Here is a 12,972-nt window from a genome sequence, read left to right as displayed (position 1 = left end):
GACGATCTTGCTGGTGTAGCAAGTATGAATGTATACAGGGACTAAAATGTAGCAATCATCCTGGGTGTTCCTGCAGTCACAGCCGCATCTGATTCCCAGAGAGAGAGCTGTGCACACTGCTCACGGAGCAGAGAGCACGCCTGAGAAGTATGGAGAGGCGACAGCGACTTTGGTTATTTCCCCTGCTGCAAACAGATATTTATTAAATACCTACTATGTGCTCTGTGTTAGTCTTCAGGCCAAATCGCCTCCACAGAGAAATAGTAAGACTAGGTCCACAGATATTGGGAGAATTGCTATAATGGTACTTATTCACATGTGTGTCTCTGTGTGTATGTGTGTGTGTGTGTGAGAGAGAGAGAGAGAGAGAGAATGCACAACCATCAGTGACACTGTTGAGAATACCCAGTGGATACTAAACATTAACAAGATTAAAAACACCCGAGGCTGCTGTGGCTGCTGTGTCTGAGTAGATTGAGCGCTGGCCTTTGAACTAAAGCGCTGCAAAACTGGGTTCGATTCCCAGTCAGGGCACATGCCTGGATTTCAGGCCAGGTCCCCAGTGGGGGGTGCATAAGAGGCAACCACACATTGATGTTTCTCTCCCTCTTTCTCCTTCCCTTCTCCTCTCTCTAAAAATAAACAAATAAAATCTAAAACAGCAACAACAACAGAGGCAGCGTTGAGGCAAGGACAGTTCCCAACAGAGAAGGCAAGGATGAGAAAGGAGAGGACAGTGAGCACCCTGTGTTCAGGGCGAGGAGCCGTCGGGCCACACTGGTACTACCGAGCGGTGAGTGTACCGACAGACAGAGCTGGCTGAGAAGTAACGATGTAATATTTTCCTTTTAAGAGACTGATACTTCTTTACTGATTACCAATAGTCTTTTTTTCTGAAAAATTTCTTTAGGTACAACAATAAAGATACTTTTCATGGAAAATATACATCAAAAACAAACATTCAGCTTACAAAAATGGTTTCTATTATTTCACAACCCTCAAAGAGCTTTTACAGGCAGCCCATTTACTTCTCACATGCATTATGTAAGGTAATTATTTTTGATCCCCATTTTGCAGATGGTAAAAATGAGGCTCAGAAATGTTAAGTGACTTGCCTGGGGACAGCACATTGAGTGACAGAGCTAAGTTCAAAGCCCAGGCTCCTAACTCCCAACTGCAGGTTCCTCGTCCCAGCAGCCGCCTCAGCAGCCCAGAGGGAGTACAACACAGTGACTGGGTGCTCTCCCTTCAAAGTCGCACCCACAGAATCTGCTGGGCAGCAGTGACAAATGCTAGCCCCCTTTCTTGGTGAGCTAACAATTCCACTTCTGTGAATATACCCAGTAAATAGGAGGATGTACATCCACCACCATGGCAGCTAATTTATAACAGCTCCACGTTAGAAATACTAGTAGGATGGGTGGACTGATACATTAGTAAAATGGAAGACTACTCAGCCATATAAAGGAAAGGACAACTGTTAATACGCAACATGGATGAATCTCATACAATGATGGGTAAGGAGCCAGACACAAAAGACCGATGTCTGTGAAGTTCAACAACAGGCAAAGTGAATCTACCACGACAGAGGCGAAGACAGTGGTCCCCTCTGGGGAGGCTACGGGCTGGAAGGGGCTGGGGGGCCTGCCAGGGCTCTGAGTCTTCATCTGCAGGTGACTTTGGAAACATATACAGATGTAAAAATTCACTGATTTGTACACTTCAGATTTATTCATTTTATTGTTTCTACATTATGGTTCCCAAAAAATGTAAGTGTGCACAAAAGCAAGTCATTCTTATACATAAGCCAGGCCTATCTCAACTTGTTAGGTTTAAACTGATGTTTGTCACACCGAGCTTTCTGAAAGCTTAAGAAGAAAAAAACAGGAGCCTGTCAAGAATTCTCCTTCTGCTTCCTGTCTGTCTGATGGCTGGGGGCTGTGAGTCTTGGCAAGTGCAGCTGGGTGACAGCTGCTGCGCTGGTGGTTACGGCAGACAGGTGTGGTGTGGACGTGTGAGGACGAGACCCACAGAAGAGCCTTGTGGCGCCCACGGCCCAGGCAGGGCTGGGGCAGCTGTGGAGTGACTCTGGGGTGCAGGTGCAGTGCTGGGGCTGGGGAGGCTGTGGTCGGACCTCAGGGGAGGCTGTAGGTAGCACAGGGGTGAGGGGCCAGTGCTGGCTGAGGCACAGTGGCAGGGAGGGCCAGAGGGTGAGGACCCGTGGCAAAGGGCACTTCAACTGACCTCTCTGGGCTTCGACATCTCGCTTGGATGCACTACCACAACCACCTCAAGCTCAACATATCCCAAACCAAACTCACCCTCTTTCTCTGAAAACAGGATGGTCCTGACTCACTCATCTCTGTTGTTGGCAACTCCGTTCTTGCCATTTAACTACTTGGGAATTATCTTTGATTCCTCTCTCCCTTTCTTGAATAGTGTTTAGGCCTTTCCATTGTGTCTATAATCCATTCTTGCACTTGTTTATTATCCAAAAACTTAGTCCTATATGGGACATAACAAGAGTATTTTTTACTTACCACCTGCTATGCACTGGGCGCTATGCTAAATATGTTAAATGTTTTGTTTTACTTAATATTTGCAAAAACTAAAACACAAAGCAGGTAAAATATATTTCTACAAATAAGCAAAATGAGATGTGGCAAAGTTAGAGGACTTGTCCCAGGCCCCAGATGACAGAGCTGGGTTTCAAATCTAGTGCTACCTAACTTCGGTGATGCTGCTGTACACTTCTCCTCGACTGCCCCTGTGCAGCCTTGCACTCGCCAAGTCCCCTGCACAGACAGGGCCCTCAAATAATTAACACAGGCATTACTCAGAGACCAGGATTGGTCAGAATTTAGCAAAGAGCTCATGATCAAAGATCTGTCTGCTGTCACTGAGGGAAATGTACTGGTCAAAGAGAATGAGCAGCACCAAATAATGTCCAGTTGCCTCCAGAATGCTGTTGGCAGAGGATTACCCTCAGAGACTCTGGGCCTAGCCTTGACCTTCTTCCTGACCTGGGGCTTCTGTGTGCTGTCCCCTGTGGTGGGGGTGGTAGGAGGAAAGGAACACCAGAAAAGCTGTTAACACAGGTCCATACTCCAATTCTGCTTGTGCTCCAGGAAATGCCGTCTCATCTGTCCAGGGGGGTGACAGGCATTTCAGTGTGCCCTGAGATGGGAAGGTCACAACTGTGCTGAACAACTGTCACTCACAGTCCTAAATACCTGTGTTCAGCACGTGCTTCTGAACACTGCTCCCGCTCCCATAATCAAGATGCTGGCTGGCTGTGGCCTGTGGGGATCATAAAACCCGACTGCAAATATTACCAGGCACACGGAGCAGCTGTGTGGAGGAGCTGTTTAATCCCCAGCAGAATCTTCAGCGTGCAGCACGCATGCCATCTGCAGAGCACACCAGCAGACACGCACCAGGACCTTCCTGCTTTGTAAAGAGGGCAGGGCAGGGCAGAGCCTTGGGATGAATTTTATAAACAGCTGAGTTCTTGTAGAGCCAGAAAATGAGGGTCTTTCTAAGTCTCTCACACAGGCACGGTAGGAGGTTCCCCTTAAAAACTTTTCCATAAAATAATGGGAAAAGGGACTTAGGACTTATCTCATAATTTCCTGTTTTTTTTTTTAAATCACTGTCTGGATGAGAGGCAGTCAATGCAGCTTAAGAGGGAAGATGCAATAGGGACAGCCAAACCCAGATTCAAATCCTGCCTCTGCTGTTTTACTAGCTGTGTGACTTTGTATGAGTTACTTAACCCCTCTGAGTCAATTGCTATTGTTTCCTCTCACTCCTCACATCTCCAGCTCAGGCCTGGCACTGCGCAGCTGTTCCACAAATGCCCCTGCTCCTTCCTCTCCCTCTACTGTAGGACAGCTTTTCTTTCATTCTTCTCGCAAGTCCCAGAGCCCCAGCCCTTGTTTCCCTCCCTCCCTCATTGAATTCTCCGGTTCATTTACTTCTTAGTTATCTCTTTCCGGTGTTTGGCATGGATTTTAAGATATTTTGAAAAAGAAGAGAGAAGAAAAAAAAAATTTCTTTTTCTCTAAGAAGGAAGAGTGAGATATTCTTTTTGGAAATTAAGTGAAGGAAACATGGTACAAAGGGTTTGAGGCCAATCCTTGAGAGGCAGCAGGAGAGCATCTGGGAGAGTAATGGTGGGGTGAGGAAGCCCCAGAAGAGCAGTTAGGACAACTAACTGAAGAAGAAGGCAAGACTGATGGCCAGGGCCAAGGGTGGCCACTGGCCCTGTTCCGCAGCAACTGTGAGAGGCTCCTCACATGCCCTCTCCCGGGGCACTAATCACCCAGGGCCACAGCCAGGGGGAACCTCATTCTATGAACTAAATAGCCAGACCCTGGCAAGAGCACCCCTGCCAGCATCCTTGGGCTTTGGGCCCTAACCTTTTCATTTATTGATGGTTCAAGGCTGTTAAACACAAATTCTGTGCAGCCCCAAGTCCAGAAGGGGAGAAACAAATCCTGAATCAGGCCCTCCAGCACCAGGAAGAATGAAAGAATGCTTACAGGACCAAACGCCAAGATCGACTCCATTCTCTCTCCTTCCTGAATCAAGTATTCACGTCTCACAGCTTTCACTCAGCTCTCCTTCCAGGCCTGTGAGTTGAGATCTGACAGGTTTGCCTCAGGGTAAACTCTGTCATTTGGGGCCAGGTTTCGGACACAGTGGCACTTCAGACCCTCTCAGCTCACCTTGACTTAAAATCACGTCCACGTTTTTCTCTGGACTGTCGGTGCCAACCAAAGCTGCCGTGCGCTTTTGATTAGAGATACGCATGCCATCTGGCCCTGCATCGGCGTGTGTGTGTAGTGTGTGGGCATTTGGCTCCAGGACAAGAACTGCCACGTGTTGGGGAAATTCAAATAGCCAAGCTGTCTGACCGACATGTACTTCTGTATTTGGACAGTATCTGTACGAGCCAGGATTTCAGGGTTTTAGTTTAACATTTTGCCTCATCACTTGAGACGGCTGAGAATGATAAAAGCAGGGAAGAATTGGAATGCTGTGAAAGAATTAAAAAATAAATAAGAATAAGAATTCCAGAGGTGGCCTTTATGAAATCTAGTAGAAAGCACTGCTCTGTAATATATTCCAGTCACTGCTCAGCCTTGCTCAGAATAGCCAGGCCTTGGTTAAAAACGACCATGGTGAAGCCCCTCCTTCAGACACAAGCGTTATACTCTATGTGAGGAGCCTACATTTAATTGTCAACAGCACATTTAACTCCACAGTTTTACCTGCTGACCATTACGTGAAGATCGAGGAGGACAGGAACACTGGTGTTCCCTCCCTGGTGTCCGGTGCTCGCTCTAACAGCACCCAAAAGCTGCCCCACTGGAGTAGCTGATAGTTGGGATATGTTTTTTTCTAAAGGCTAATTCTACAAATCTTTGGAGGGGGTGGAATAAAGTAGATGGTTAAAGGAGGTGATTTTTCAAGTAACTATGTTATCTTCTATTCTCCCTCTAAATCCCCATTTTACTGTTCTCCTTGCTCAGGACCCATCTGATCTCATCAATGGGCTCCTTTGATCTCTGGCTTCTAGTTGGGTTTGGGAGGAGGACTGGAGGGCTGAACAGTGAGCCTGGGTGTGAGTCCTCCAGATCCATCCCCGCTGTCTCTCTCTAGTGAAAGGTGGCCTCTCGGCACGGCTGCATCCTTAGTTCTGCTGCCTGCCACCCTCCACCCACTTTGCCTTCGGGCTTGGGTCCACTGCTGTCACTAGCTCTGAGACACCCATCATGCCCTGCTGGTTTTCCCAAACCTTGCCTATACCTTTGTAAATAATTCCTTTATTAAATTATCCAGTGAGCATGTCTTGTTTTTTTTTTTTTTTGCTGAGATTCTGATGGCATGATGAGCTATTACTTGACTAATTTGTGACCCTTCCATAATCCTTCTTCTCCAAAAGCAAAGTGTCCCAGGCCTTGATACCACGAGGAGGGCGGCACAAACCAGGAGGACCACGTCACTCACTCATCAAGAAAGGAACATCTCATCCATCTACTGAAACCCACTACAATATCCCACCTGCTGAGTTGTCAGCTTCCTGCCAGATCAAGAAGAAAAAAACCCATCTGTAGAATGACATTTCAAATATTTTCTGAAGGAAGGGAAGGAAAGGAGGGAGGAAGGGCTGTGCAGTAAATCACTGTTTTCAAGGATGTGATCAGGAGCACTGTCATTTAAGCGCCTACCTTGTCTGGCTGTGTACTCATTGTCTTCGATCAGTCTGGCCAATCCAAAGTCGGCAATCTTGCATATTAGTCCATTCCCCACTAGAATGTTTGCTGATCGCAGATCTCTGTGGATATAATTCATGCGCTCAATGTAAGCCATTCCCGCAGCGACCTGTGGACATCAAGGGAACAGAGCACGTTAGACCTTGGCTCCATGTATCACATGTCAACTGCATCTAAGGCAGGAATCCAGGTACCACGAGGCCTACCTGTGCTGCCATGTCCACAAGATTAGGTAGTTTCAGAGCTCTTCCTTCTCCATCTTTTAAGAAATCAAGTAAACTTCCTGTGAATAAAACATAAAACCATTTCAATTTGCTTTGCAAGATAACAATTTCCAACAAAGGGTTATATTTGGTTTTCTTATTAGAAGTAGTGAGAAAACTGAATTAAATAATGCCATTGATGCAAAATAAAGGTTTATATCAAAACCCAGAAAAAACTATGAAGTGAAAGACAGAAAAAGCCTTAAAAAATAAATAATGGTGATGTCATTTCCAAGGACAACAAACATTTGATAAAACTAGAAGAAATGGGACTCAATTCCCTTTTCGTCACGAAGAACATGTGAAGAGCCGCACCACTTGTCTCGCTCCCCGGCCAGCCCTGCACGAAGGGGTGAGGCCAGGAGACACCTCCCAACCTAGTGCCTCCTGAAATGTGGTCCTGAGACCAGCGGGGACAGCAGCCCACAGGGAGTTCGGTAGAAATGCAGACTCTCGGGTCCCCTCCAGATCTACGGGATCAGAAACTCTGGAGGTTGGGCCCAGAAACCTGTATTTTAAGAAGCCCTCTAGGTGATTGATTCTGGCACGTAGTAAAGTTTGAGAATCACTGACCTAACTTATTTACAGATTTTAAATCAAGAGGAGGTCTGAAAGAAAAGAAAAGGAAAGAAAAGGAAAGACAAGAAAAAGAAAGAAAAGGAAAGAAAAGAAAAATCTGGGAAATACAGGGCAGAGCAAGTGGCGCGTGGCCAGCCGGGTCTCAACGGCCCCTGCATCAGCACTACCCCTGCATCAGCACCGCTGGAGCTCCAGTGCTGCCTGGATGACTCGGCCTGAGGAGCTCAGAACTGACACCAGGGCGCAAACAGTCATGTGCAGAGGCTGGAGGCCCATGATGGTGAAGGTGATTTTTTTCATGTTTTAATCACAAAGTTATACACCAAATAACCCTGTATATAAAGGACAAACAATCTGCCAGGAAGAAAATTCCAAATGTATTTTAAAAGTACATGGAAAGGAAAAATTACACTGTAATCCTCTGATGTACAATGCATTGCCTTTTAAGGGCATTTCTTGTTTGGTTCATCTATTTTTCCGAAACAAAGTGATCTTTGGCCTTATCCCCAACAATACTGCTTTGATTAGAAGAGAGAGAGAGACAGCCACACACAGAGAGAATGAGAATAAAATGTGCTCTTTAAAAGCATGTCTTTCTTCATTTGATGTTTAAAAAGAGAGCTGACAAAAAAATAAGACGTTAAAAGATGGAGCATAAACTTAGCCCAGAGACCAGTGCCTGAAATCAATTGTTCGGCCCTGCAAAAAGGAAATTTAACGCATGCTATGGCGTTCAAAACAATAGCAAACTCACAGCTTCTCATATCACTGATAATCAAAATGAATGTTTTCATAACTGAGAGGAGCTGCAACTCTTCACGTGCAGCAGGCACATGGCAGTGGTACCACAAGCACTTGGGGGGCAGACCCAAGGTCACAGTTGGTTCTAAAGTGTTTTCATTAATGAGCACACGATCTGTGCTTCCTGGTGGGAATGCTTGAGTCATGCAGAAACTAGGAAAGAAATCTGGCAGGCAACTCCATTCCTTTCCCGAAACAACCCTGCAGGTCACTGTGAGGTGAAGCCTGGAGAGGCCGTGCCCGACCTTTGTTCATGTACTCGGTGACAATGTAGATGGGTTCCTCGGACACCACCGCATACAGCTGGACCAGCTTGTCATGCTTCAACTTCTTCATGATCTGCGCCTCTTCAAGGAATGACTCGGGGGACATGGTGCCTGGTTTAAGAGTCTTTATGGCTACTTTTGTGTTTCCGTTCCAGGTGCCTGTGGACATTCCATAACAGTAAGTCAAACCAAAGGTCCTTTTTTGGTGAAAAGAAGTTTTTTAACCAATAGCTATTTGTATAAAGTTAGACTGTAAGTTAAACAATATAGTTTTTGTTGATCAAAGACAATCAAATGTAAGGACTCTATCAAGTATTTCAACAGAAAAAGTATGTTTATATTACATATGACTAAGATATGGTTTATAATTTAACTTTTTTCTCATTTTGATATATACCACTTTCCTTGTCTGGTTCAGCCATGTGATTACAAATCTGTATCAAAAGCTCTGGACATTTCTTCACAAAAATGAAAGTTCAGGGGTTAGAATGAGCCAGGCTATCCAATGTCCATCCGTTAGGCAACAGAGCGAGCATGGAAGAATTGAAATTAAGTTCCACTTTATGGGGTTTGCCATTTAAAAAATATGGCAACATGCTGAGGATGTCTGGCAATTATATCTCTAGACTTCCTATTGTCTGCAACGGATGAGCTACCTCAATACTTGACTGAGTCCTTGAAGAGTTGGTCTACACGTAAGATTGGAATTAGTGATAAGCACCAGCAAGAAGCTTACAGTCTACTTGCCCATACTTCAACCAGGTAAGAAAGACCCCTCGGGTTTACTGACGGTGAGCCACAACAGGAGCAAGGACTTCTGTCAGCTAGACTGCAGAAGCCAGATAACAGCTGAGAGGGAACAGAAATATTGAAACTTAACATGTTAAAATAACCTAGTAGGTCCAGAGGTATGCCTGGTGTATGACCGTCAGTTACCTCATCTGTAAAATGCTGAAGTGAAACTGGATTATCTTTTGAGTCTCTTTCGGCTCCCAAATTGAACAAAGCAAAACATGGTTTGTATGTGTTTCCATTATCATTCCTGTGACCTTGAATTAAAACTATTTATAAGGAAAACAAAAAAAGCCCTGCTAAATTAGATTATGTTATTTTCTACTTGGAAAAAGCTGGATTAAGATTAATTTTCATACTTAATATGACTGACTTATAATTTAAAAATTCTGTAAATTGAAGAAAGCTTTTTTACCCTGTTAAAAATAAAACATGGTTCACATCATTATAGCATGTAACCTGTAAAAATATGAATCATAAAAGAACAAGTAGCTTAAAGAATAATTCATCATATATTATAAAATATCTGACTACTAAACTTAAAGTTGACAACTTGTAAGTGGTCTTTGCTCTTTGAATGTTGTTAGCACCCCCAAAATGTCAAAGGAGATCTTTTTCTCAAATAACAACCCAGTTGCCTACACTGGCATTCCATCCCAACCCTGACTACCACAAAATGAGGTTTTATGTTCAGTGGGAAACAAAATCTTAATAGTATGTGTAATGATTTAAAGTTGATAATTTAAAACTTTGCAGGTAAAGTTTTATACAGTGCCCGATCACTCCTGATTGTATTAGTGATTGGGTAAAACTCTTAGTACCCAGAATATTAATTATAAATTGGGCAGAAGGGGGAGAGGAGGGTCATATAAACATATTTGACAATATTTGAGTTAAAGTCCAGAGGAGATGGACACAACAATGTAGACTCTGAAAGATGATTATAATGATACTTATTAAAATAGCTTATACAAGTACACATATGACTGAGAATCTATCTATCTATCTACTACTATTTTATATCTCTCTATCTCTAACTCTATTTGTAACTTTGTATCTCTGTAGTACTTACTCATTGCCAGGCTTGTTCAGAGTGTTTTAACTGTGTTAAATCATTTAGTGCAGACCACACTTAAACACCTACAGTGACATGTCAGAACAGGCACTTCTCTATATGATTTTAATTGAGTCTTAGAGATGCAGAAGGAGGATTCCAGAAGCACTAATATTGTCTTACTGACAGATGTGTTTGGGCGAGACCCAAGTCTGTGGATTATCTTCAAGCAAAGCTGCAATTGCCCAAAAGGGAGTTATAAAAACAGTGGGGAGAGCCTAGTGCAGGTGGCTTAATCAATGGCATGACAAGCAAATCCAGAGAACTATGTGTGTCTACTGAGCACCTACCATGTGCAAAGGACTCTAAACATACTGTCTCCTGTAGTCCTCAACACAGTCCTATGAAGTAGGTATCATTCCAGTTTTACAGATGAGAAAATTGAGGCTCAAAGAGGTTAAATAGAACCTTTGCCCATGGTTAATCAGCTAATAAAGATTGAGCAAAAAATCCAGGCCCATTGAGCAAAAATGCTCACGGTTTCCTCCTATAGTAGCCTGTCTATAGCATCTTACCTTCCCAGGTCTTAGGAAGAAGAAACACCAGGTTCCTATTGTACTGGTTTCCTGTTCTGTGCCTTAATTACCACATGAGGTAGGGCAGATGAGTACAGGAAGGCACTGCCATATTCTGAAAATCTGGATGGCCTGTACCAGCTATCCAGGTTAAGTGTCTTGGTCCCAAAGGCTATTAAATGTGCTTTGTTCAAAACCATCCTTTTAATTGGCTTTGAGATGCAGCCATAACAAAACATACCCTCTGCCTTACCAAGCCAAACTTCAGCGAAACACCCCTGACCCAGCTTCTTCTCCAGAAACAACGAATCACGTGCAACTTCCCAAGCATCTTTAGCCAATCCGGAAGTTTGTGGGGTGCAACTTGATGCAATCACAGTTAAGTTAAAACACAAACCATCAGCTTTCTCTACAGGAAAGAGGATTAATAAAGAAAACATAGTCCTTATAATCCATAATCATGCATGCACTAGGGAAGATGGAAGGTGACTTGCCCTTTAGGGCGATACTGAGTTCATTGGACAAGAATTTGCAGTTGGAAACGAAGAGCAATGCATTTGGTGCAGGCCAGAACACTCCTTGCACCATTTGCTGGTTTATGAATTGAGACACACATAATAGTATAATTTGAGCCAGTTGCCAATCTTGACCACTTACATCTTTTTTTTCTAGAACTTCTAGAATTCCAAAATCAGAACCATTATTCCCTGCTATTAGTAATCCAAACTTTCCTTCTGGTCACACAGTCTTTATTTTCACCTTCCATCTTTGATGTTCGGACTTCCCAAACGAGGAAGCTAGTGATAGAATAATTGAGTCTCAGCATACCCATCCATACTTCCCCAAACTGCCCATTTCCCAGTCTCTTGATCAACTGCAGGGATTCTCGAGGGATTTCCCAGACATCTTTGGTTTTGACAGACAGATCGGTAAGCCTTGGCATCCCTTTGTGACAGGGAACTACTAGGCGGCAGCAGAGACCTGCAGCTCTCTCTGACGGAGCGGGGACGGTGGTGAGAGAGGGAGAGAAAAGCAGAACACATGAAACAACAGCACGACAGCGCACAAACCCGGCCGGCACACAGCCTTGCTCCAACAGTGCTACAGTGCAGAGAACTACACACATCTGGGGGGTTAGACGCCACACACTGAAACATGTTTATCGAAGGCAGAATAGAGGACGTTTGAAATCTGAACTCCTCCACATCCCCAGGTATACTATAATCTATTCGTATAAACTGATACAGACTGTTTTGGTTTCTATACTCACTAGGTTAAAAAAAAACATTTTCAGCCCAATATGCTAATAATGTTCTCTGAAAATACCTCCAGTAATTTCCAAAGGTACATTTGGAGTGCAGAATGTCAGTATGATTATCTTTCCCCGCCCTCTAAAATCGAGGGTTTGGGGAGTATATTTAAAACTGTAACTTCAGCATAGGATCCTTCTTCAGAACATTAGGTGGTTACAAACTAAGGATGAAGATCACTCCCGGCAGGGGAAAAATAAGGCCACATTTCTCTAGTGATTTCTCTGGCATTTTAACTGACTCTATTCTGCTAGCCAGGTACTCTTACTTCTTTGATATTTCCCATTAAAAATGTTTATAACAATCTCCAGTGTATAATTTAGAAGCCTGGTGTGTAAGCAGAAAGAATGAAAACTGAAATGTGTAGAAACTCAAGGATGTAAAAGAAGTCTGTTTCCCAAAATAAAGGAAAGAAGCAGTTATCACTGTGAGGTGATTTGGAAGGTTCTCTCTCTCTCCCTTTAAAGAATATGCCTTCTAGACTCTAGCCGTGGTGATGGCGAGGGGAAGCTGCCTAAATGCCAAGTTGAACATCTGCCAGGCAGGAAAAGGTGGAGAAGGACGAGGAATGCGGGCAGTGACAAAAGCTGCAGAAGGCCCCGCCCCGCCCCAGGTCCCTCGGAGCAGGGAAATCAAATCTGGTGTTGCTGCCTTTTCTCCAAGAACCAGTTGTAAGTTACTTTTTTATTCCTTATTTTTGATAGAATTAGGTTCTGAGATGTTTAGACAGGAAATTATTTATGAGCCGATATTTCAAAGGCATTTTATTGTGTGAGAGAAAGAAGGAGGGAAGAGGAAAAGCCAATATAAAAACAAATCTAACTTGAGATGGATTTTTTTGAGATTAAAAATATGTCTGTTACTCTTCATATCCTTTCTCTCCTTCCAGCTTTATGATGTTATTAAGGTGCCCTTTCCAACACAGTATTTTCAAATGATCCAAACCCTGGGGATCCTGCTGATGTTTGGCTATAATGCAATATATTTTGGCATTTGAAAAACACAGCATGCAGGCATTTTGAGTATGTCATTTAAGCTCAGGGAGACATTC

General features: G+C 43.8%; 1 protein-coding gene across 8 annotated transcripts in view; it reads right to left on the bottom strand.

Moving 5' to 3' along the window:
* FYN (FYN proto-oncogene, Src family tyrosine kinase) overlaps nucleotides 1-12,972 on the bottom strand; it is a 203,087-nt gene that overhangs the window by 30,113 nt on the left and 160,002 nt on the right. For 5 of the 8 annotated variants that reach the window (XM_053664772.1, XM_053664770.1, XM_053664773.1 and 2 more), the window contains 4 exons: nucleotides 10,853-11,020; nucleotides 8,170-8,349; nucleotides 6,488-6,564; nucleotides 6,237-6,390 (listed from right to left, as the gene is read on the bottom strand). In XM_053664772.1, the coding sequence (XP_053520747.1) occupies nucleotides 6,237-6,390; nucleotides 6,488-6,564; nucleotides 8,170-8,349; nucleotides 10,853-11,020 (579 nt within the window). Of the gene's footprint in view, nucleotides 1-6,236; nucleotides 6,391-6,487; nucleotides 6,565-8,169; nucleotides 8,350-10,852; nucleotides 11,021-11,439; nucleotides 11,605-12,972 lie in introns of all 8 variants that reach the window. The other 3 variants (XM_053664775.1, XM_053664776.1, XM_053664777.1) reach the window with 3 other exon arrangements.

Source organism: Artibeus jamaicensis, unplaced genomic scaffold, assembly GCF_021234435.1.
Source record: "Artibeus jamaicensis isolate MK-2021 breed Jamaican fruit bat unplaced genomic scaffold, CSHL_Jam_final contig_387, whole genome shotgun sequence".
Taxonomy (NCBI): domain Eukaryota; kingdom Metazoa; phylum Chordata; class Mammalia; order Chiroptera; family Phyllostomidae; genus Artibeus; species Artibeus jamaicensis.
The sequence above is the reverse complement of the archived record's forward strand: the minus strand, read 5'-3'. Positions and strand labels throughout refer to the sequence as shown.